General features: G+C 40.6%; 1 protein-coding gene across 7 annotated transcripts in view; it reads left to right on the top strand.

The window, feature by feature from the left end:
* Positions 1-26,200, top strand: part of CRTAC1 (cartilage acidic protein 1) — a 695,955-nt gene that overhangs the window by 286,182 nt on the left and 383,573 nt on the right. For all 7 annotated transcript variants that reach the window (XM_076066243.1, XM_032952553.2, XM_076066244.1 and 4 more), the window contains exon 8: positions 25,374-25,510. In XM_076066243.1, coding sequence (XP_075922358.1) covers positions 25,374-25,510 — 137 coding nt within the window. The remainder of the gene's footprint in view (positions 1-25,373; positions 25,511-26,200) is intronic.

Genomic DNA, 26,200 nt, shown 5'->3' with positions numbered 1-26,200 from the left:
AAGATTTCTTCACGATGAACAACAATGTAGGTCCGTCTGGGGGACTCGGCTTATAGTCTCTGTGGCTTGGCTGGCTCCACCTTTGGCCACGACCACCTTCCAGAATCCTTGAGCAGCATCTGGACCCCGACCACGTGACCACCCCTTGCCCCCACTTGGGGCCCCTTTGTAGACTTAACTGGTCACGTGTCCTCTTGGGTCAACCAGAGTGCCATGGCCTTTAGTAACCTCATTCCTACGGCCGGCACTCCCTCACCCTATCATATAGGGCTGGCACTGCACACCAAGCGTGGTGCCATCCAGCGCTATCAATCCGCGCTCACCAAGCCCTTCTAGGGCCGGTACTACACCCACACCATCGTGGTATCCACGATGTCGTTACACCGCACGCCGTGCCTCTCTAGGGCCGGCACTACACAGTGACATACGGCGATGTCACGACATATGTAACAGGTTTCATTCAGGAATTAATAGAATCCAATGCTTGTTGATGATCTAATCCATCATTAAAAGCTTTGGAATTGGACCCATTTTTTCCAGCATGGCAGGGATTCTGCTGCTTTTAAGAGTATAAAATAAGACCACCCCTCCCGTTTAAGTTAGTCTGTTAATTTTTTAACCTCCAAGCCAGTTTTTAAAGAGGTATTTGTCCACATACCAGGCTTCATCCACCTTATTGAACATTGCTTAAGTACTGGCCGCAACACAGTATAAGAAACTTTTCCACTGCACGCACTCCACAAACCACAAATAACTTCCCTATATATTTTTCAAATTATTCATAGCCAATACAATAATCCATGTTTTAATTTGGGTTAGGCTACATAGGGTTTTAGTGAAAATAGGAATTCTATTTCGATTCACTCCAACCAGGTTCATAGTAAATCATGACAGTTAAATACATCTTAACCGCAGCTATATAATCTGTAATTCCTAATATCTGAATGGTCTATTACTCCGGAAGACATTTTACTCAGCATCAATGTAATGGGTAAAATATATTTTTAGAACTTGTATTACTATTGTAAACTTAAATGATTGGTTTTTTTCCTAAATATTTTGTGAGGAAATGAAATATTGAAGAAAGTTTAAACTAGCAAAAATATTCACAATGTGACGAAATTTTTAAAACAGACGATATGATTATCATGCACATTATATCAACGTATCATGATAACTCTGGCATCGTAGTTACAGTGTTTGATTCGCGAGTTAAATATTTAAGTTAAGATCCTAGTTGGGGTCAACTTCGTGTAATATATTTTTGGTGATGATAAAATCAGCACCCGCTCTGTGGGTCGTTAACAGGAGACATCCTTTGGAGAGATGGCCCCCGATAATTGGGATGGGGAACGAGTTGAGTGCTGGCATATTTCTCAGTTGAAGCGGTGTACAGGGAAACGTTTCATGTTTTAGTCCTGTGCGAAAACAACATTAGCCCTGTGCGTTATTTGGCATTGTAAATGTTACAAGAGACTATGGTTTCAAAGGTGTTGGCGACACGCACGCGAAACGATTGCTGTTCTTGGCGACCGCACAGATTTTAAGATGTCTAGCGGGCTGATGCTCTGTCTGTTGCCCTTTTTCTGATTGAAGATTTAAAAAAAAAATGCATTTCAGTGTTGCATACATAATATGATTGCGATTGAACATTCTTGAACACACGATTGCAAGAAAGCCTTGAAAATGTTGAACAATCCATCTTACTCCTACATGCACCATGAGTTCATTGTTCCATTTCCTCTTTTGTCATCCCATGCATTCTCCCGCTACTTTTGTCTCGCAGTTGCCATCTATTTTATTAACGTGGCTGACTCAGGTTTACATTGCCACCACTGTAGCTGCATTCACACATTGTTTGCTATAAGTTCTGCAAGTGCATTGATTTGCTAAATGAAGAAGATATAATGTAAGGATATGCGTATCGATGTTGTTTTTTGAGTGAACTGCTGTTGTGAACAAGTGCGAGATTAAAATGGACATGTCCGGTTATTGTAATCAAGAAGAAGTGACAGATGTAGCTTTGGCATAATTACCATACGGACTCTGCCCACACATATATCAGTGGCACTTATGATGTGCTTCCATTTTGCCTTAGTTTGACCTGGCAGACTAGCTTGCAATTTGTCTTAAAATTATATGCAGAAAAGGAGCCTTTAGATCAACTGTTCAAGCCAAAGGGCACGGCGAAGTAGAGCTGGGTGAACCAAGTATTTCAGTCATCGATTACTCTACCAATTTTTGGTTGAGTTGCTTGACTGATCCGTGAACACAACATTTTTTGTGAAAAGGTCTGACCGAAGTTCCCACGTGTGCCGCTGGATGGAAGGCGGTAAGGGTGTCTTGTTATCAACACACGTATATACAACAAAGACAAATATCCCCCTTATAGTCTTGACAGACTGTTGGGACAAGTGCTGTTAGTGAGCACCTATGAAGGCCAGAACATACGAAGGGGTGGGTGGACAGCACGACGCCCGGCCGCCTTTGTCTCCCCAGTGGCGATGTTTACACACCACACCAGGTACTCATTTGAGGCTGAGTTGACCTAGGGGAGGTCCAGGACTGGTTCAAATAATTGTCTGGTGTAGGCCGTGAACAGGATTTAAACTTGGGTTGTCGGGTTTGTAGCACAGCACGCTAACTGCTACACTACTACTGCCCTGCATATACATACACTCAAATATACATACACTCAGAAACACATAACACACACATGCATGCTGAACAAACAAACACAAGTGCATGCACACGTCCATGCACTACAATAGGTTTTTGTCAACGTTGCTGCTCTCATCCCACGCTTCTCCCGCCCATGAAGCCACTGTGCAACTCCACTGCTTGCATCCCCACTTCTCCACCACTCTCATTATGCAAGTTATTTCTTTCTCAATGACTCAGAAGTCGGTCGCCTGCTAAATATGAACTGAATATTTGCTCAAAATGTTAATAGTGCGATGAAGATTTCTGTCTACAGAATATTTGGCGCATCTCTATTCGAAATGAATGCACTCATTGAAACGTAGCAATATAAATTATCCTGTAGATTGATTCAAGTATTGAAGGCTGCTGGGGAAGATTGATTCATGTGTTTTGAGGCATTTTTGATAATTTTCATGAACTCATCTCAGTTGGGCGAAATTACAGAACGTCAACACACCTATGAGGCCATGTGGTTCTCTTTATGTTTACGATTTGTTTAAAGAGTTCCACCTTGCAGTCTTTTATTATGACTTTGTACCATGTTTCCATTGCAAATATAATTATTAAAATACCATACATAGAGTTTTCATTTTTTTTAAGCACACCATCCAGCTCTCATTTTCCTTAGATTATTGAGGAGCTGTTTTTCATACAAAACATTCCAAAATGTGTTACTGTTCTTGTCTAATTACATTTGAAAAGCTTAATGTTAAAATGCTTACATTTGCAGCACTTAATGAGCATGACCTTTTAGGCCATGTCAGGATTTTTTTGCATATTTTACAGCTATTTCCTTTTTTCGTCAAATATATATCAAGTGTGCTTTTGGTGCATAGATACGATTTGCTAATCACGAGGAATTTAAGCACATGTGGAATGACAATAATATGATATAAATATGACTTAAATTATGACGTAAATATGCTTTCAATATCGATCACAATCACCATTTAATGATGCATTTTGCAATGTTGGAAATATGTTTGAACGTTTCATTCTCCGGCGTCTCTGAAATCTCCCTCAAGCAATTGTTGTCGTTCACGGTGGCTTTTTCAATTACATGGCTGATGAGGGCTTGAGTGATTGCCTCCCACAGAACTGGCATTGTAAATAGAGAAACTTGTGCCAAAAAGGTTCCTTGTGCCAATTGAGTCAATATGACAATGGCCCTTTAAAATGTTAATATGTATTTACGTGTAACTTTGTGATTCGTGCTGGACAATAGTTTAATCCTGTTAATCATGCCCATTGTGTGATAAATGTTTGATTAATTCGAGAAATTAGATAATAGTTTTTGCTGACATTTAAAACTATTGCGGATAAAGTTAATAATGATAAAGTCTAAGCAAAAAATTCATGTACCTGTGCTTGACTAAAGGGTGGAGATGCAGCCATTTTGGACGTCTTCTCTTTTTTACGGTATGATTGCTATTTCTGCATGCAATCGGAATTATCCCACAAAATTCCATTCCTGCATGAATTATTCCATGCAAAAATATAACTATTTTGTCATTTTTACTGGGTGGGGTGTATGGAGCAGCTAAGAATTCCCATATGAGTTAAGTAGAATCGATTTCGTGGAATTTGTACTCATTTTATCTCCGCAAATGTGTGTATACAGACACTGTTAACCAGGCCCACAGTGATTCCTCTCCAGTGACAGAGACCATATGTATGGGATAAGCAGGTAATGAACATGTGTTGCATGAAAAATACATTAAGTGTATGTGACATCTTCAAATTAATTAGTAACGGAGATGTATTGCATTCCCATTCGTTTAAATAATAATGATAATATGCCTGTCTCCCATTACTAGCACTGCTGCCTCATAATAACTCGGGAAAATCTACTTTTCAGCCTGAGTTGAAAAAGTTGTATGAAAAGCAGCATATACAAAACAAAACAGCAATAAGGTTGCAAAATATTTGGTCACACTAAAGATTAAGCCACTTTCCAATTTAAAACTAGCTTAACAAGACTACGTTTCAAGGCTTATAATCCACGAAAGAGGGAACACAAATAAGGTGATCTTTGTTTAAATAAAATCGGGTTGTATTTGTATTTTAGAAATGCCAGCAGAGGCTTTATGTGCACTTTGCATTTAGTGGTGTAATTCTTAACCAACCTAACATGGCATTTATTTCTTGAATATCACTGACTGAACCTTTTGGGGCCTGCAGGTCGAATCAGTGAAATTAAAACTTCTGTTCAAGCCACACAGGTGGCCTGAGACCGTGGTGGTCGCTTAGTCTCTGTTTTTTTTTTAACCATTCATCCTTGATACGGGGTTGCAAGGCTCAAAGGGTTAGATGTGATTAACATTATCAGGATTCACAAGGCATAGGAGAGAGACTTGAGCACACTTTGGGTCATTACACAATATATTGGATAAGCCTCAGCCTCACAGAGTGAAATTTCTAGCAATATAACACAATGTAGTACTGGCAACTAACAAAGTAAACATACGTTACAATTTCACACTGCGTTGTTGATGTTGTTAAACAAAGGCCGTAGGCCTATTATACGGAGTGGCTAACTCCAAGGAAAACTGACGCAGATTAATTCTAGTATGAAAACATAAAAAAATAATTAAGCTTGGGATCATCTTCAAGATATATATTTGTACGTGGTATAAGCACTCATGCACATAATGTAGTTTGTACTGTATAGGGAAGGTATACTTACGTAATGCATTCACATCGCTCATATCCACGTACGTAACAATATAGAAATATGCCACAAGGGTGACTGAGGGAGCTGATGATCGTGCAGTTATTATTGTCAACATTTGTAAGGCTTGAAATTAAGCCATTGTGTGGACGATTGAAAAGCTCTGCCGAGGGCAAGCAACGTTCTCGCACCCAATGCATTTGATGGTTTCAACTGAGGCACATGCAATGGCACAGGCATAAAAAAACCCGAAGCAATAAGACTTATATATTTGCAGTTCATACGGTCATTCTCTGGGGAAATGTGCACATCTTTGTGCATCTAAATGCTATTTATGAGATGCTGTTGATCACCCAGGCCCACTTCACTGCTAATGAGCACACCAATTCAAACGCTATGCACCGCTTTGAGATGAGCAGCAAAACAACTCTCCAGACTTCACTTGGCCCAGCCATATGGGCCACGTGCAGAGCTGTTGCTTTGCCACATGCACTCCGTGTACTTTTGTGAATAGCACACAGATGTGTGTGGATAGGGCCCAGGGAGTTTGTATTATAAATTTGTGTATTCATTTAATGGGATTTGTTTTTTTGACAGGGAGATTATGATGCTATTGTTATGATGTTTGAACGTTTTAGACGAACCAAGCTAAATGATATTCACAGGGACTGTGTAGATGAGTTTAAAGATTTTGAGGCCACTGGGAGTTTGGATTCTAAATATTTCACTACGATCAGAGTGTTCAACACTGATATCTTATTAAACATTAGAGTTTCTAATCCTAAATGTAATATAGGCATGAAATGCTATATACCCTTTGGTTCTTTCGGTAGGTAAAAATAATAATAATAGATCACGACGTTTCGATCGCCACACAAGCAATCGTCTTCAGGCGGGAGCTTCTGTTGATCGACGTAGTGTTCTGTTCATAAATGCATGTGCTCGAATCCTTCCACCTGAAGACGATTGCTTGTGTGGCGATCGAAACGTCGTGATCTATTATTTGTTCTACCCACGTGACTTTACTGAAAGACCCAAAGAGTATGGATTCCAGCAGTCACGAAAGCTTCAAATCAATAATGCTATATACCATTTAAGTTAATGCTGTAATTTTCTTATGCGCGGAATTAAAAAAAACAAGGAATTTCAATCTGAAATGTATAATAGCTTGATATTATGTGGAATAAAATATTGTAATTCAATGAAGACAAATTTCATTATGTATCACATTTGAAAGGCAATTGACGAATGCTACAAATTCTGTTGATCAACGTAGTTATTTGTTCATAAATGCATGTGCTCGAATCCTTTTAACATTCAGAGCATATCAATCAACTTTGATAGTCAAATTATGTAATGATGGCAAAGTGATAAGTGCACTGCATTATAAATCTGGTGGCCTGAGCTCATTTCTGGCTTAAATTAGTGGCGAGTAATATTTGAACCGGTGATGGGCCTTTCCCATCATTAACCCGCAATGACTAGCGTGGTGAAGTATGGTCAAACAACACCATTGACCGAAATGGCATGGAGACGCCTTCATCTCGCAGCGGATTGACAAAGGGTTGTACTTTGTATTATATATAGTGTAATGAAGCAAAATAACATACATGACCATGTCTATGCAAAATTGAATGGCCATTCTGTTGCGATGTAGGGCTTGACAGACTGTCACCATTACAGCAGAGATGTTGGTGGCCGATGGGAGCCTTTGCATCACGTGTTTACATTTGTTTTCGTTTCTCAGCAGGGTTGAAGCTACTGTGCTCACTTGCAGGAGCTTTCTCTACCTCGGGAAGTTCATGCAGTGGATTATCTCAGTGGGACATCTTGGGCGCAGTAGGTGGGGAGGAAATCTTCCATCTGCAAATTTTAAAAAAAATCCCTTCCCCATACCTTGTTATCCGTGAAAAAAAAAACTGGTAATGTTTTTTAAAATAAAATGTGTGGATAATAGGAATCGGTAAACGTGTTGCATTGTTCAAACGTAGGGCAGTGAATGTGGGGGTATTCCAAATCTGGCTGCCTTCTATCCAGACGGGGAGGTACTTGTGTTTGGTCACATTTGTCTTCAGAGCATTTACTGAGGATCTTACAGGAAGTTCAGCTGGTTTCATTGTGGATTTGAAACCCTCACAGCCTGAGACGCAGGACAAACATTCCTTAGTCATATGCCAAGAATCGACATGAGATGTGGAGAATGCTCTGTCATCGTTAATGCGTCATGTCATTCAGTGGGCCAACATGACATTGACTTCTCCAAGACGGAGGTTCTCTGCAAGCCATCCGGCTACCATGAGAGATTCGTTCATGAGGCTATCCACATATACAAACACAGAGACAATTTCAACCGAGAAGATGGATTCTGGCTTAGTAACCATTGGGAAGACGTTATAAACCATTTCGGTTCTTGATTGACTGTATTTTACGGTAACTTTCAGACCGCATTCCATTCACTGGCACTGCCTATTAGTACCTATCACACGACGGTCAATAGTATAGTTTATAGCAGTGGTTCTTAACCTTGTTGGAGGTACCGAACCCCACCAGTTTCATATGCGCATTCACCGAACCCCTCTTTAGTGAAAAATAAAATGTGATTTTTTTCAAATTCAAGACATAGATATGTTTTTTACTGGTACACAAAATGAGCCGTGCATGAACATTACCTTGTTCAAAGAATAAAACCAACACAATGCATAAACTCACAACAAATTACATACCTGGAAATCAATGTGACTTTTGCTGTTGCCTTTGAGAGATCAGTTCAGATATGCGTGGCTTCACCTTGGCAAGTGCCACTCTCATGTCATTTTCACAGCAAAGTCTGTTCCTTTTCTTCGTTTTTATGTCCAGCATCCTCGAAAAGGATTGCTCACAAAGATATGTTGTAACAAATGGTATAAAAAATCCAGGGCTTTCTTAGCAATAACTGGATACTTGTTCATTTGTCGACACCAAAACGTTGAGAGTGTTGTTGTTCTGAAGAGTTGCTGTTGAACCTGGCTCTGCTGAATTTCAATGATTTCGTCGAGGAATTCATCATTGACATCTGCTGTTTCAACAGCAAACGTGAACGGCTGTCTCACCCATGCTGGATATGACTCTCTTGTAGGGAAATATCCGTCGAGAGACTTTGCAAGCTCATCTAAGTGCGTGGCAATTGTTTGCTTCAGTTCCGTGGATACAGAAATATCTCCGATTCCAGACACATCTTCGATCTTACTTGCACAGTCGTCCAGAAGCGGGAAGTTTGCGAAGTTATTGTTCTCTGTTCGTCGTTTCCATAACGGTAGCTTTTTTTGAAAAGCCTTCAGGTGTTCTTCCGCTTCCATGATATTGACTCCACCACCCTGCATCTGCTGATTGAGATGATTGAGAGCTGCGAATATATCAGCCATGTACGCTAAAATGAGAATGAACTCAGGATTTTTGAAGCAATCTGCATGGCAGTGTTGGTGCTCTTGCAAAAACAGGGCTAATTCCACACGCATGGCAAAAACACGATTCAGCACCTGTCCCCGGGATAACCACCGAATATTAGAATGGAGCAGAAGTACCTCAAATTCAGAGCCCATTTCTTTACACAGCTCACTGAAGATGCGGTGCCTCAGAGCACTTTTTCGCACATAGTTCACACATTCCACCACAGTTTTTAATACTTCTACCATTTTTGGAGGTAAGGTTTTTGTTGCCAACGCATGCGTCACAATGATGTGTGGTGCATCGGCCTTTACTAGCGCACCAAAACCAGACTTTCTTCCCAGCATGACTGGAGCTCCGTCCGTACAAACTGCAGAAACCATATCCCATGAAAGATTGTTGTCTCTGAAGAAGTCATCCACAAGCTTCTTCACATCGGCTGCCTTCATTGTTGTTGTAAGAGGCTTACAAAATAAAAACTCTTCTTTTATCATGTCGTCTTTCACATAGCGTACAAAAACAGCAAGCTGGCTTAGATCAGAAACGTCTGTGGTTTCGTCGAGTTGAAGGCTGAATTTTGCCGGGCTTGAAATCAGATCCGCGACTACTTGAGCCAAGATGTCTTTACTCATGTCTTCTATTCTGTCACTGACGGTGTCATTTGAAAGGGGAATTTGGGATAATTTACCTTCGGCCGCTGTTCCGAGTATCAGATTCGCCATCTTTAATGCAGCTGGTTTCACAAGTGTTTCACCAATGGTGTGTGGCTTGCCCTGCTTTGCGATCAGGTAAGCAACTTCGTACGATGCTGTCAGGATCGGTTTGTTAACAGGTACAAATCCAAGAGCAGGCAGAGTGGCCCTTTCATCGAATCTGGCTCTCTTCACCCTAAATTCAGCAAGTGTTGTGTTCTTGTATTCCCCGTCTCCATGCAGCTTCAAGAAGTGTTCCTTTAGTTTTGCTGGTGCAAGACTAGAGTTGCTCAACTTGGCGTTGCAAATCATGCAGATAGGACGCTCACTCCCATCACGTTCCGTGATACATGAGAATCCATGTTGTACATATTCGTCCGACCACTTTCTTCTTTTGCCCGACATAGTTAGTATGGATAAAATATTAAAGAAATCACACGACGTACGACAACAACAGTCACACGTTGACTACTGAGTACGCACTAAATTCCCCGCAGCGCTGATTGGCCAAGCAGTGTAGCATGATCATCTGCAGCCAGTGATGGCCAAGCGGGCCGTGTGTGTCATCACAAATTTACATAATAATTCAAGTGTGTCCGGACCTCCGTGGCGGGGGCTCTGCCGAACCCCTGAGATCGACTCACCGAACCCCTGGGGTTCGATCGAACCCAGGTTAAGAACCACTGGTTTATAGCATTTGTATAATAATAAATAGTATAACAGTGTAATGTTTAACATAATTCATCAGGCAATATATAGTACCGTAATTGTATAGTGAATACACAGCAGTGTGGTATACAGTAGGGTTAATAGAATAATACATAGTGTAATACTAGAAGTCTAATATTTTATAGTCTAAAGTATAGGGTAGTGTATAGTAACGCATTGTATAATTCAAGGGTGGGATTTGTCTATGGATACGATATTATACAATGTAGTTTAGATTGGAAGGTATAATATTGTATTGTATAGTAGTCCAGTTTATAGCATAGTTATAACGCAACACAGGACAGAGCAGCGCACCGTGGCTGTTTCCTCCTCTTCCCACCCCCCCCCTCCTCTGTTCCGAACATAGATGGATGGACTCGTCCGTCTGAACACAAGCTCGTCCCTCATACAAACATCATGCTAATCCCCCAGTTACATGCTAATTTATATGTAAACTCCTCTCCCCCCTCCCCTCGTCCGTCTGAACATAGCTCGTCACTCTCCGTGGTGCAAATCCCTCACACCAACATCATGCTAATCCCCCAGTTACATGCTAATTTATATGTTAACTCCTTTGTCAAGGTGCTCTGTTCCTCCCACACAACTTAAAAGACGCTGTCCATGCTTGGCAGTGTTCACTCAAGCGCTGTCTTCAGGACAGTCATGTTTCTTCACCTGAGGAAGGCTACTTGTGTTGTGGCCGAAACGTCGTGAGAATTTTATTCTGTTATTATTATTATTTTTATTTTATTCCCATTCTACGTGACTTTACCGAAAGAACCCAGAAGATCTTACACCTCATTTTTATGTTGTGCAATTGATTTTTATTTGTGTATTTGCCTCCGTAGCTCGCGTCTCCCCTTGATAAAAAAGACACTTCTAGTCTCAATGGTCTGCTTGTCTGCTTGAAATAAAAGACGCCACCGGGTGTCGCGTGCCATTCACTTGTATCGTGCGAGAAGGGGGGCGATAGGCGTGAAGCGGCATCCACGTGCCAAGTATTCATCATCAGACTCGGCTTAATCGTTCATTTACATTCATGATGCGGCACACGCATGAAGTCTCCCACGCGTGACACCGTGCACTTCATCCTGATTGTTAATTAAATTGAGATATATGGCTAATTACGTGTATTTACTTATTTATTTGGGTTTCAGTATCAGCAACCAAAACTAACGGAAAAGGAAGGCGGAGGGTCCGGCACGTGCCTGCCAGATGCAGCCGCCGTGTTAATAATCAGTCGCTACCGATAAAAATGCGTGTACAACCCTGTTGAAATATATCACCTGTGCGGGAAGATTCCAGATCCAAAACAAAGTCATGACGATAGCATGCACAATTTATATCTTGCACAAGAAGAGTACAGACTCAAACAGTGTATAAGCTGCAGGTGTCTGAAAAATGATCACTAACTTATTACTTTAATGCAATAACAATTTGATTTAAATTCGGTGTGTTTTATTCTGCGAAATGAAGAGGAAATTATTCATTTAAACTGGTGTTAAATCACAACATGTACATTCAAACTAAATGGATATTAGTTTATACACAAAAGCCTTAGCTTAATTTGCAGGTTTTTGCAGACAATATTGTTATTCATAATAGATTTTTGGGTGAGAGCATGTAATGATTTGGCCAAATCATTGTCATGACACCTATTCAAGGAAGAAAGGTCACGTGACACAAGCTTTCTGACTGCTTCGATTGGTACTCTTTCTATCTCTTGTTCTGAAGCTGTAAACATCCTCTCATTTGAACCCTCGTATATATCTAGTTGTTAAAATTTGGTCATGAGGATTGTTCTTCGACTCACCAGTTTGCTGAAATAATAATTGGCATGCTAAATGCTTGCAGGTGTGACAATTTGATTGGCAGTGTTGGGTGGTGGAGGGCTCTTGATGACATAGATTTGGTCAAATCATTACATGGCCTTACCCAAATATCTATTACAAGTCACCTTAGCCTTACTAGGGACTAACAGGAATTTGTTTCCCTCCCAAAATATTTAATGAATGTTTTACATGTGGAGAGAAACAGGCATGTCCGTAGAAAACCCATGCATGCAAGGAGATAACAACAAGATCTGCACAGTTGGGTCATAAACCCATTTGTTTTACGACTGTTCCTGCCCAACTGCTAAGGCCAGACCTTTATATATTAGAAGCTGATGGAAATATTTCATTTATTATAAAAGCCTGGCATTCCGTGTGTCCGTTTGTCAACTAAATTCTGAGAGCCTTTCAGAAGGTCTCAATCAAAAAGTTACACAAAGTGGATCTCCCCCAGATGTTGGGGTAAAAAAGGAGAATTTTATTTTGTAGGCATATATGCCTATACACCCTACACACAATAGAGCCCAGATTTCTTTTGTAGGCAGGAGCCTGAATAAGGTAGCCATAGGCCGCCAAAATCTATCTTCTATTATAAAAGCCCACCGTTCCGTTTGTTCGTTTGTCCGTCAACTAAGTTATAAGAACTTTTCAGAAGGCCTCAATCAAAACGTGATAGAAAGCAGACCCCCCCACCCCCCTCCAGAAGATGTGGGGGTAAAAGGTTGATCCAATAGGTTTCCAAAAAATTGTCGGACCCCCCCAAAACTAAATTTTGTTCACTCCCCCCCCCCCAAAAAAAAAAGAAATGTATTTTGTAGGCATATGCCTACACACCCTACATACAGTAGTCAGTAGTATCTGCACACATTGGGTGGGGGGGGGGAAAGAAGAGTGGGGGTGACGGGCGAGGCGCCAAGATGCCCTCCGTAGGAGTTAGAATAAGGCAGCCGTGGGCCGCCTAAATTCTATCGTTTTAAATTCCCATGAAATACGTCACCTGCCAACGTCTCCCTTTGACCGCCTCAATCCCCACCTCGATGTGGTGGTTTGAGCAAAGCTACCATAGAGGGGGCAGGGTTGTGGTATCTTTGTAGAGAGTTTTAGAGATTTAGCCTCATGTCCATTAAATCTCATGGATTTACAAAGATCCAACCTCCAGATGCCTACCAATCTACCAAGGCCAAAAAAAAATGTCAACTTAACTGGGCAGGACAATAAACAAGACCAGGGAAGTACTGTTGATGGGGAAAGAATAAATAATCAAAATGTAAAAAAGATGAGTGTAAACATGAAAATGTGTGTTTGCTAGGTTTAAGTGGAGGATTTTTTCAACAATAAATCCCCAAAAAGCTTCTGCAACTGAGGCTGTTTTAACGCGTAATTGACCGTAATGAGATCGCTTGGGGTCCTGCCGTGGGTAGAGTTCAACACACATTGAACTTTAAACAATCCTGCTGCCTCAGTGAAGCTTCTCAAATAAATATAATTAATATTAACAATGAAAAAAAAGCTAAATTAACGCAGAAATATCTACATTCACCTGAGATAATGTTCTAGGTATAGCCACAGAAAAGGGTTGCAATTATTGGAAAAGAGCTGACAGATCCTGGGGAGGGTTGGACAGATGGGCTGACAGCTTGCTCACAATGTTACATTTAGAGGTTCTCTGCATCTACATTGCCTCCGTTTTGTTATTCATACGTTGTGGCATGTGCCTGTACTTAGAAGGCAGATGCTTGTAATGTGCTGCGAGGCTTCTAAACTCACCGCTTTGCAGCGAGTGATCTGGGCAGCTGCCCAGGGTGAAAAAGGTATGTCAAAGGTACAGGCGCAGCCCTGCAGTTGCTTTTACACATGTCACTGCTGGTGGAAGAGCCTCTACTAGAGGGAGCTCCAAAGAGCCTTTCTTAAACTAAACCATTTTTTTTAGCAGAAGCAACCTGACCACAAATGATAGCGAAGCGAAGTGGCTTATCATGTGGAAATATATCGCAGCCAAATGATCTAAAAGCATGTTTCTAAATGTGTAGGGAAAAACTGGAGGACCCAGAGGAAAATCCACACAATTACAGGAGAGAGAGACATGCAAACTCTAAATATAAAGGCGTCAGGGTCGGGATCAAACCGACGACCTCCTGCATACCAGGCGAGGGAGTTCACATCTTGCCACTGCAGCACCCTTTACATGCTGGCCAGAGGCCTTGAAAAAGGTGGGAGTACCCACACTTTACCCCACCACACAAGACCTGCAGATTGACTAACTGTGGTGTAGCCATTAATCCTGCTGAGTGGACAGCGGCAGGGAACTTGCCAATTTCAACTGCAGCGCTCGGAGATTGAATTGAACTGATGACCTCTGGAATGCAAGTCCAGCGTGCTCACCATTACACCACTGTGGCAGCATTCCTAATATTGTATCATGGGAAGGTATTTCCAGCTGCATTAGATGATACCTTTGCTTCCCCAAAATTTTAGACAAAATGGCAATAAACACGTGCTTTACTCTTCAAATAATTTGGTGATGCTGCAAGGGAAGAGAGATATACCTACGTGACTTTACCGAAAGAACCAAAGAGTATGGATCCCTGTAGTCACGAAAACTTCAAATCTAGATTGTTTTCGGATGACCCAGTTTTTTAAATGGGCATATGAATAGTAAAAATCATATATATTAAAAGTAAAACATGAAAAGGTTGCAGGTACACTCCATTATGGGAAAAAACAAACAAGGAGGAATTCTCCTGGCATAGCATTCCTGGGACGAATAACCATCTCAAAGAAAGGCATTTAACTGCCCTACATTTTTAGGCCTACAGGTCTGAGAAATCAAATACGGAGTCGCATTATAAAACAAAAATTCTAGATTTAAAGCTTTCGTGACTGCTAAGATCCATACTCTATGGTTCTATTGGGTGAAGTCACGTAGGTAAAAAATAAAATAACAAAAATCACGACGTTTCGGCCACAACACAAGCGGCCTTCATCAGGTGAAGGGACGAGACTGTCTGGAGGACAGCGCTGGAGTGAAAAAAGCCATGCTCAGATCACGACCTTTAAGCTGTGTGAGAAGAAACAAAGTGCCTTGACAAAGGAATTAGCATAGAATTTAGCATTGAAATAGCTGAGTGATTAGCTTGTAACTGGTCACAGAAATAGCTATGTTAAAGTCAGAGCATATACATTCACCGAGGCACCTAGTACAAATCAAACAGGAGAATTTAGCGAAACACAACCACACTCAGACCGGGGACCTTTAAACTGTGTGCAAGCAAACAAGGTGTCCTGACAACGAAATTAGCATAAAAATTAGCGTTTGATTGGCCGATTTTAGAAAAGAGGTGGTGTACGTGCCGGTGGACTTGCCGTTTGGCGCCGGGGGGGGGGGGGGGGGGGTGGGGGAGGGAGTTTACCTATTGATGGTGTGAAAAGGGAATTTATAAGAGCTGCGAAAGTTTGGGGTACCACTACTTGAAAAATATACTGTACCATTGAAATTAGTTTAATCATCTTTCCAATGGTTGCTTAATTTGAAACCATCTTCTCGGTTGAAATTGTGTCTGTGTTTGTAGATCTGAATTGCCTCGTGAACAAATCTCTGATAAAAAAAACCCGTGGGTTTGCAAAGAACCTTGGTATCGGAGAAATTATATCGTGATCACCCACAGCGTTGTAACAGTGATCAGCCACGGCAGAAGAATTCGTTTTGCCGTGTTTCAAATCTGATTTATGCTCGCGAATTCGGTCAGAGACATGTCGCTTTGTCTCCCCGATATAGCAATCACCGCAGGTACAACTCAATTTGTAAACCCCGGGGTACTGTAAGTCAGGAATGACATCCTTCACGGATGGGATCAGATCACGAATTTTGTGTACTGTATTGAACCGGACCTGGATCTTGTGTTTGTTTAGAATTTTGGAAATATTTTTAGTAACGCCTGCTATATATGGAAGTGTGATGGTTTTGACCGGAGTATCAAGTGGTTGTTTCTGTATGGAGGGAGAGACAGCTTGGCGGATGGTACGGTCAGAGTAACCATTCCTTTTGAGGGCCAGGTGTACATGTTTTAAGGGTACCCCCATGGGATCCCCCTTATCACCAGTGATAGGCAATATTTTCATGGAGAAATTTGAATCGGACGCCATCCAGACTTCCACCCTCAGACCTTCCCTGTGGAAGAGATATGTGGATGACACTTTTGTCATTTGGCCACATGGCCTCCCAGCTCTGAACCTTTTCCTACACCACATCAATTCCAGACATCCCGCCATCAAATTCACCATGGAAGTGGAGAAAGATGGCAAGCTACCATTCTTAGATGTTCTGTTTGAGAGGAGACCTGATGGCTCATTGGGGCATTCTGTCTACAGGAAACCCAACCACACAGATTCCTACTTGAAACCTGATTCCCACCACCCAGCCCAAAATAATTCTCTCATCAAAACTTTATACCATAGGGCTCATTGCATTTCGGACCAACACCACCTGGCCAGTGAATTAAAACATGTACACCTGGCCCTCAAAAGGAATGGTTACTCTGACCGTACCATCCGCCAAGCTGTTTCTCCCTCCATACAGAAACAACCACTTGATACTCCGGTCAAAACCATCACACTACCATATATAGCAGGCATTACTAAAAATATTTCCAAAATTCTAAACAAACACAAGATCCAGGTCCGGTTCAATACAGTACACAAAATTCGTGATCTGATCCCATCCGTGAAGGATGTCATTCCTGACTTACAGTACCCCGGGGTTTACAAATTGAGTTGTACCTGCGGTGATTGCTATATCGGGGAGACAAAGCGACATGTCTCTGACCGAATTCGCGAGCACAAATCAGATTTTAAACACGGCAAAACGAATTCTTCTGCCGTGGCTGATCACTGTTACAACGCTGTGGGTGATCACGATATAATTTTCTCCGATACCAAGGTTCTTTGCAAACCCACGGGTTTTTATCAGAGATTTGTTCACGAGGCAATTCAGATCTACAAACACAAACACAATTTCAACCGAGAAGATGGTTTCAAATTAAGCAAGCATTGGAAAGATGTTCTAAATCGAACTAAACAATAAACTAATTTCAATGGTACAGTATATTTTTCAAGTAGTGGTACCCCAAACTTTCGCGTCTCTTATAAATTCCCTTTTCACACCATCAATAGGTAAACTCCCCCCCCCCCGCGCCAAACGGCAAGTCCACCGGCACGTACACCACCTCTTTTCTAAAATCGGCCAATCAAATGCTAATTTTTATGCTAATTTCTTTGTCAGGACACCTTGTTTGCTCGCACATAGTTTAAAGGTCCGCGGTCTGAGCGTGGTTGTGTTTCGCTAAATTCTCCTGTTTGATTTGTACTAGGTGCCTCGGTGAATGTATATGCTCTGACTTTAACATAGCTATTTCTGTGACCAGTCACAAGCTAATCACTCAGCTATTTCAATGCTAAATTCTATGCTAATTCCTTTGTCAAGGGGTGCCTCTGCGGATGTGTATACTTTAACTTAGCTATTTCAATGAGCCATTTCAATGCTAAAGTATATGCTAATTCCTTTGTCAAGGCGCTTTGTTTCTTCTCACACAGCTTAAAGGTCGTGATCTGAGCGTGACTTTTTTCACTCCAGCGCTGTCCTCCAGACAGTCTCGTCCCTTCACCTGATGAAGGCCGCTTATGTTGTGGCCGAAACGTCGTGATTTTTTTTATTTTATTTTTTACCTACGTGACTTTACCCAATAGAACCATAGAGTATAAAACAAAAATTATTCAAATGAAACTAAAAGAGGCAATAAGTATGTCTAGTGCTCGGTTATAAAGTTACGTTTAAGTGAAGGTGAGAGCGCTTGACCACGAGCACATATTACATAATTAAAGCAACCAAGCAGTTCCACACACGCACACCGAAATCGTTGGTGTCTCTTTCCCCCTAGTGAATTTGTCTTCATCCAGTTATGAATTCTGAAGCGTTACATTTAAAGTATAATTTTACACAAATTACAAAATCCCTTAAGAGATTATCCAAATTTAAATTGCTAATGTTGTGTAAAGTTACAGTGACATTTACGATTAAAGGGGAACAGCTAAGTTTTATAAATAACATTATTATTATTCTTCAAGTACAGTAGTTGAGTCATTGCATATGCTCACCAGGTATTTGTGAAAACTTGGATCCATTTTGTTTCCTGGATGTAGTTTTTTCTTTGCCTTGTTGGATAATGTGGCCAATTTAACCATTGGCCATCATATATTTAACTAAATTTAATTGTAAAAAACAATGTACAGGTAGGAATTAATTTTCAAAGGTTTCATGAAAAGCATGCATACGTTTACACAATGGGGAAATCACGTTTCGCGTCACCTGATTTGCACACGGCAGCAACTGAACAGGTGGGCAGGGTTAGGGCAGAGGTCGGCTGTGGTTGGAAAGGGGCCCATCATTCTCCTGATGTACGTGCCATGCTGCCAATTGCCTCCCAAGGCTTGTGCATCGTGGTGGGCCTGGCAGAGATGTAGTGTATTTTGGTCAATGGAGCACACCAAGGGGAGAAAAAAAAACATGTTTTGAAGTCTTTCAACCTGACGAAAGTTAACTGGCACAAAAACTGACACCTTTATTCAAGGCATCATGTTTGCAATAACCACAACACAAGCAGTCAAAATGCAAACAAAAGAGACAACTCTGATAGTGCGCTGTTTTTGAGTTGTACGCCTTTTGGCTTCTTCTGGTCCAACACCAGTGGAGACTAGGCTCTAAGATAAGCCGTCTCGGGTGTGGACCAATCAAATTCAAGGACAGTGCATATTATTATCAGAGTTGTCTCTTTTGTTTGCATTTTGACTGCTTGTGTTGTGGTTATTGCAAACATGATGCCTTGAATAAAGGTGTCAGTTTTTTGTGCCAGTTAAAAGGGTAAAACCTATTTCTATATCTTGTTACTGGCAAAGGAGGTCTCATAATGTAAGCGTTAGTTTGTCGCATATAAAACAAAAAATACAATACATATTGCATCTGAATGCAGCTACATCTCAAGATGTTGATCGAAAAGCAGGTCACGATTATTGTGGGGAACCACTGAAAATCGGGAGACAAACGTATTTTGTTTGCAGAAAAAACAATTCAGTCAGCATATTTTCCCATTTGACGACTTGATTTAATTGGCTCTGTCGGGTGGCGGATGGTCCAGCTGACCATTGCCATTGTACCTACACGGTGGTCAAACCCAAAAGTAACTAATTATGAATCACAATGAAGTATATTTATCTATCTATTTGTAATGATTTAGATGAAAGTCTCTGTCACAGGAAGCTTGGGTAAAATAAGAAAATACTTCGGTGTAAACGGAACAGCACAGACTACTTGCAATACAACTTTAAGAACGAAAGGTAGAAATTAAATGTTTGAAAAATGGAAAAACTTTGGATTATAGCTAACATGAAGCAAACATTTAACACGTAGGATTTCGCGAACAATATTTCCCATTATAGAGGTTGTTGGGTTAGATCGCATAAATAACAACATACCGGTGAACTAGTAACGAATTAGCATGTTTTGTTTACGTAACAAACTTTACTAATTGGCTGTGGCGGGTGATGGCGGGTTTAACGACACATTTATATTTATCCGATCTAACCCAAAAACCACCATTATGGATGAAGCAACAAACCAATGTAAAAATGTAATTTATTAAACGACCTAAAAATATCAACAATACGTTTTAAAATCAGGCAGGAGGTAATGATCAAAAAAGCAAGCTTAATTTGTCTGATAAATTAATCTAATCACCCATCAAGAGCTGAGAGGGAAGGGTTGTGAATGCAATGGAGGAGAGATTGCTCCACGTGTGAGGGGCATCGAGAGCTAGCATTTACTCTTGCCATATAACGTATACGACGTATGAGATGTCTCAAATTGCAAGGGTTACAATTCAACACCAATGAACCAGATACATTTTGTACTGATGTCTTTAGTAACCACTTTAAGCACGTACAACTTGGACTAATACAAGCCTCTCTTATGTATCTGGTGAAAAGTAGTCAGTCTTGGTTGAGAGACAACATTGAATAAAGTGCAAGGTCAAATAGAAAATTGGGTCCACACTTCTCTGAGAGCTGTTATTTGAGCTGTGTAAATCATTTTACCATAATCAATCACAGACACAAAGGAGGAAACAACATTGTAAGTTATGGAGTAATTAAAAATATAACATGTCTTTTTAAAATACTTTGATTTGTATTAACTTGTAATGTTTTGTAAGTTTGGATCAAAATTCAAGCTATATAAATCTTGACTTAAAGCTTTTGTGACTGCAGGAATTCATATTCTTTGGGTTTTTCGGTAAAATCACGTAGATAGGTTCAAAGAAAATCCCCAAACGAATCAAGGCTTAGTGAATCAAATACTGTTGGGAGTCATAAGGAGAATAAGGTACAGGAGAATGATGATGATAACAAGCGGCTTGATTGTTTTAGTTTTGAAAATTCAGACATGAGACGGTCACAGGCATAAAAGAAGAGGTAGGTCATGAGCCTAGGCTTGAACAGGGGTAGGAAAGTTGATTGAGAGGAATGCCTTGGATACTGGAACAGAGAACACTTGAAGGGGGTAGAATAATATTAGATGGGAAACATAGTCAGGACAAGTCCTTGGTAGAGATTGAAGACAGTAAAGGCATTCGGTTGACTTGCAATTTGGTTGAGGCAGTGGAACGTGATTTGAGGATTGCAGTGATGTGATCTCATCTATGGGTGTGGGTGAGGGGTCTTGTGACTAAAACATTCTGGATAATTTGTAGTTTAAAGGTGAGGAATTTGAGAAGGCTGCAGATGAGACAATTTCAGGAGGAAAAAGATGTAGAAGAGACAGGCGAGGGTCTCATCAGCAGATGGGGTAAGCAAATGGCAGACGTGGGTGATGTTGCCAGCAGTGAAGGCAGAAAGTCCAACAAATGTTCAGAGATTTTGGCGGAGAATGAGAGCTTTGGATCAACGGCAGCCCTAACACCATGTACTCTCTTTGGCTAGCATGGTAGTAGAGTTTGCGAGGGTGCACACTTCAACTCATTCTTTCCCAATGAGGAAGACTTCAGTTTTGAGAATGCCCTGCTGGATAATGTTTGAACTAAATCAAGTTTCGAAGCACAGTGTGAAAAGCCTATGATGCAAAGTGGTCAACAACAGAGAGCCCTATTGATAAAATAGCAGATTGAAAACACATTTCTTGAATCATACAAGGTGTGATGAACTTTGGAAGAAAAATGCTTCGTGGTGGAAGAAAGAGAAATCTACAATTTAATGTTTTTTTGCTTATTTAAATCCAGAGCTGTATTGAAAAATACATTCCTTGTCTAAATAGGCTATTATCTGGTGATAATGGTTTACTACTGGTTATAGTAAAGAAAATGTGGCAAACGGTGAAATCAATGCCAATATCTAATTTAAACTTTGTAATGTTGCTGTGAAATTACAATTTTGATGTAATTGCAAAAAATACAAGGGCATGAAAAAGTGCGATGCACAGAAGAAAGGAAAACATTTCCCACACTTTTAGTATGAACATATGTTCTGTTTTAGCTGCCTCTTGGCCGATTACCTATAAGCAAGACAAATATAGATTGGGCACACAATCAGATATAAAGAAACAGATACATACGCGAACATGACCATATACAATATTTACAAAGTATGTCACAGAACTTGTATATTTAAAATCACTGATAATGAGAGTCAGTGCAATGTGGATATCACATTCTGAGGGTTGTAGTTTACGGCACTGCTGGCAATGTAGAATTCATCTCATTGCCGCATGTATGGTTAAGTCACGTGCAGGTGTCCCTGAAGAAAGAATAACAATATAAGCACATTCTTGGCCTGCAGTCCTAAACGACAAGAGTAATAACGTTTACAAAAAATGCTTTAATATAAGCTATTAAACCGTAGACATGAATTGCATCATTAATCCACCATATTTTTAAATGCAATGTGTTTCTGATTTGCTTATTTGACCACTTATGCTGTAGCCTGTGCACGAGAACATTAATCCATGACACAAAATGTCCAAATATGAAACTGTTAATCTTTTAATTATTGAATGTATACCATGTTATATTTATATAATTACATATTTCATTATCATCATTAACCTTTGCTCTTTGTTATATAGTCATGAATATAAGCAGATAAATTGGAACAATGTATAATTATGCATAACTACTATATGTAAATTAACAACTAATTGGCTTATGTGCCAAGAGACAGCCTCCAAAGAGTCAACTCAGTCCTCATTTTCACCAAACTTAAAATTTTTCCAGGACTACTGTGATGTGGTGAAGCAGCCATACTCATTGTGCACTGCGCCCACACACTCTCTCTCCCCAAGATTTCCCTGTTCTCAACTCTCACCTACCTAACCACCCCCAACCCTAACTCCTGACCCACTTCAATGTTTTGGCCTGATGGATCTAAATCAAAGGTTAGGATTTAGCACTTTTTCACTCAGCCTAACGGTCGGATGGGAAAGCTGTAAAGGTCCTATCGGCGGAACCTTTACCTTTCTATTAGATCAGTATGAGATGGAGGGTTTTACTCGTTCCCATGCAGCATCATGCATAATCATGTTCTGGTGGCGGGGGGGGGGGGGGCGAATGGCACAGGAGCTAAAGCCAGGCGACAGGCAATAGTCTAGGTGAAGATCGAGTTCAAATTCATACTGCTCACGTACCAGTATAGAGGGCTTGATTTAAATTTATGGCTTAGGAAAATGTAAATATGACAGTGTGCAATGGTATTCTTCTAGGTCACCGAAAATACATTATGCAAGGCACCAATCTATGGAATGTCCTGATACTATAATTTATTGCAGTCATTTAAAAATTGCTAACTTCTTGTTTATGCGTTGATTTATACGTGTTGGGACGCTGCCGCGGTGCCTCGATGAGCACACTTGACTTGCAATCCAGAGGTCGCCGATTCCCTTCGGTTTCGTGGCGTGGCACTTGGAACAAAGTCTCTGAATCCTCTTCTACTGCCTCTGTCCACCCAACCCTCTATGGACACAATGGCGAGATGTTAACTAACTCACCTGGTTTACAGGAGGCTGTGGGTTCTATCTCGACCCTAATGCCTGCTGTATATTTGGAGTTTGCACGTCTCTGTCCACGTGGTCGTGTGTATTTTTCTCCGGGTCCTCCGGTATTTCCCTCCACATTTAAAAACATTTATTTAGAGTATGCAGCTGTTCTAAGTTTCCACGTGATAAGCAACTTCGTTGGACTATCATTTGTGGCCAGTTTGCTTATGAAAAATAACGATATAGCTCAGTGGGCCTAACCTAGTAAAATAAAAAATTGCTCAGTTTTATATAAATGGGTTCACCAACAGTTAGTGAATCAGCAGGTTGTGTGTGGTGGGGTAAAGTGTGGGTACTCCCTTTACCTTTACTTTTTACATATAAGGCAGATATGGTAAAGCCAGGCACAATCATAAAAAATACCACGTTAGCCTTTAAATACAGATAATATCTTTCACATTCATGTAAATAAGGATGTATTCAAGAGTCATATCAAATACAGAAATACATTTTCATTTCAGAACATCTCATGTTGTAAAATTATGATTTCGAATTATTTATCAATGGGAAGTGCGGATGGATTACGCATCCTAAATGTACCAGGATGATTGGCACTTCTAGAGTTGTTTGTGGAATGTATTAAATAAAAATATATAGAGTTTTGCATTAAAAGCAGATACAATCATTATGCATTTTGAGAATTTTATATTTTTCTGAAAGATGCATCAGAACACAGTTTAATGACATTAAGGTGATATTTAAAGTGTATGGAAAATGTAATTGTTGGAATATCCTCATACCATTCACGCCATTTTAAAATACCCATGTTCGTGGTGCTTGATCACTGGAAGCCCTAGTGATCACACACTCGCTCATCTTACTGAGCAATTGCACAAAAACATCAAGCTGCCTCGTCACTCCTTAAGGGAAACCTTTTTTAATTATAAATTTTGTTTTTGTCTTCTACAAATGTATAAATTAGATTACATTTCATAGCTCTGATTCTCAACAACCCACAGGAGTGTCACTTTTATTCAAAGTTTTCTGACAAAAAGTTCCGAGCACAATCCCTGTTTTTGGAATTTCTGTTGACAATTGATAGCAGATATAAATACTGCCGCAAAAGTGTAATCAGGTGGGAAGACAGGTAGATAACGAGTTCCAGTGGTTAGTAGGATCGGTGCAGCAAATTGGCAAGCAATTGCCGTTTCCGTGGCAATTAATAGAACATTGGCGTGAGTAGATTGACGGATGAGGGAACTATTTTGAGAGATTTCAGAAGAACACCGATCGTAAACGTACCAGCAGAAGATGCGGAGAGGCATCAGAGTAGAAAAGAGGTGAAGCATTAAAGGAGGCAGACAAGTCAAGATTATTTATACGTAGAACTGCTTTTTTATTTGATTCTGTCAAGTGCTGTTGGTATGGACTGTTCCATTGTTCCAAATGTGGAAGCAGTACTCTCTCATGGGGTAGACAGATGATTTGTAAAGTGTTAGTTGTTGCTGCATTCTGATTCCATGAAATTGAGACAATAACTCAGAAACTTAAGATATCTTGCATCCTGAGACTCGGGAAGGGTCTGTTATTCCATTCAACCTTTAGGTCTTTCATTCATAAGAGTCCTTTATTCTGGTTGTATGAGGAAAAGTAACTTGGAATTCTAGTTAATTCATGGTATTGCTCTGTGAGTGTAAGAAATATAGAACACACATGTTTATTTCATTTCATATTATAGTACCGTACCCCACGGCTAACACAGCAGTATTGTTTGAAAAATTACCCTCGTGTTGCATTTTTGAGTAATATTGTCTGCATTGTGCAGTCAATAAATGTAAGTAATGTTTACTGATGGCGCGTTATGGAATATTACTATTTGTCCTATTTCCTTTATTCCAGAGACTTTTTACCAAACATTAAGGGAACTATTTTAGTTCATTTGACACTTGAAGGGAATTAAACAAAATGCAAAGAGAGCTGGGACAAAAAATAACACAACAGAACATTTATTTAAAGAGATAATAGGCAGTAGAACTTACCAAATATTCCCCATCCTTGGCTGTGAATGAGATTGGCCTGTGAATTACACGTCAATTTATTTTGCCCTTTGCAGGCAAAAGGTGTGGGTACCTCACTTTAGAGCTTGCAGTATGTATAAGCCAGTGTAATAGATGTGTTATATGATTAGGCATACTGCTATAGCGAAGCAACACATAATGAGTATATCAACGGTGTGTGTAATGTCCACACTTTTTCCTGTTCCTGCCCTCTTTCAGAACGTGGCCACCAAAGACTTTGCCACCCCCTCTGCGATCCGCACCGTCATCGCTGCCGATTTTGACAATGATCAAGAGCTGGAGGTCTTCTTCAACAACATTGCGTACAACGACAATGCTCCGAACCGCGTCTTCAGGTACCGCAGACTCGTTGTGCAAACGAGGGGCCATGTGTAAATATGAGAGACCAAAACCCTTGTGAACGGAGGGGGGGGGCATTTCTTCTTCGGTTGAAGACTGGTTAGGGGACTGTCATATGGCACTTGATCAAACCGGTTAAAATATTCACAGACACGTTAATTTCCTGCCGCATGTGAAAATGAATACGCTGCCGTAAATTAGTTGGAATGTCATCTCGGCTGGAACAACGAGCAAATTTCTTCTTATGCAACCTATATGGCCAGCCACAGAAAAGTGTAAAATTACCTTCAAGAGGGAAGGTCAGACTCATGTAGCCATGTTGGCCATCATTTGCACATGTTCTAGTGAAATGACGGCTGTTTTTTACGTGATAAAGTACAGCCCAAATCTTGTAATTTCGAAATCATATAGGGACTATTTGGCACTTCAGAGCCAATTCCACCACTGCAGTGCTCATTCCACACTTCCAGAATTGGCCCAAGTTGAGCAGGATTTAGGCTGGGTTACGGTGGTGCTAACGGCAGCAGAATCCCGTTGAGCATGCCGTGAGAGCATGGCTTGTATGGGAAGCTCTTGGGGCTCTCACCGAGAGTGGCGATCCATTCCACCTCCCACGATATGGGAATAAGTCAGTTTTACAGTAAAGAAGCTATCAAAATAACTACCCTGGGTCTTTGTGTTGTGGG

Source organism: Petromyzon marinus, chromosome 11, assembly GCF_048934315.1.
Source record: "Petromyzon marinus isolate PM22_M1 ecotype Great Lakes invasive population chromosome 11, UKy_Petmar_22M1.pri1.0, whole genome shotgun sequence".
Taxonomy (NCBI): Eukaryota; Metazoa; Chordata; class Hyperoartia; order Petromyzontiformes; family Petromyzontidae; genus Petromyzon; species Petromyzon marinus.
Note: the sequence above shows the minus strand (reverse complement) of the source record. Positions and strands in the feature narration are given on the sequence as shown.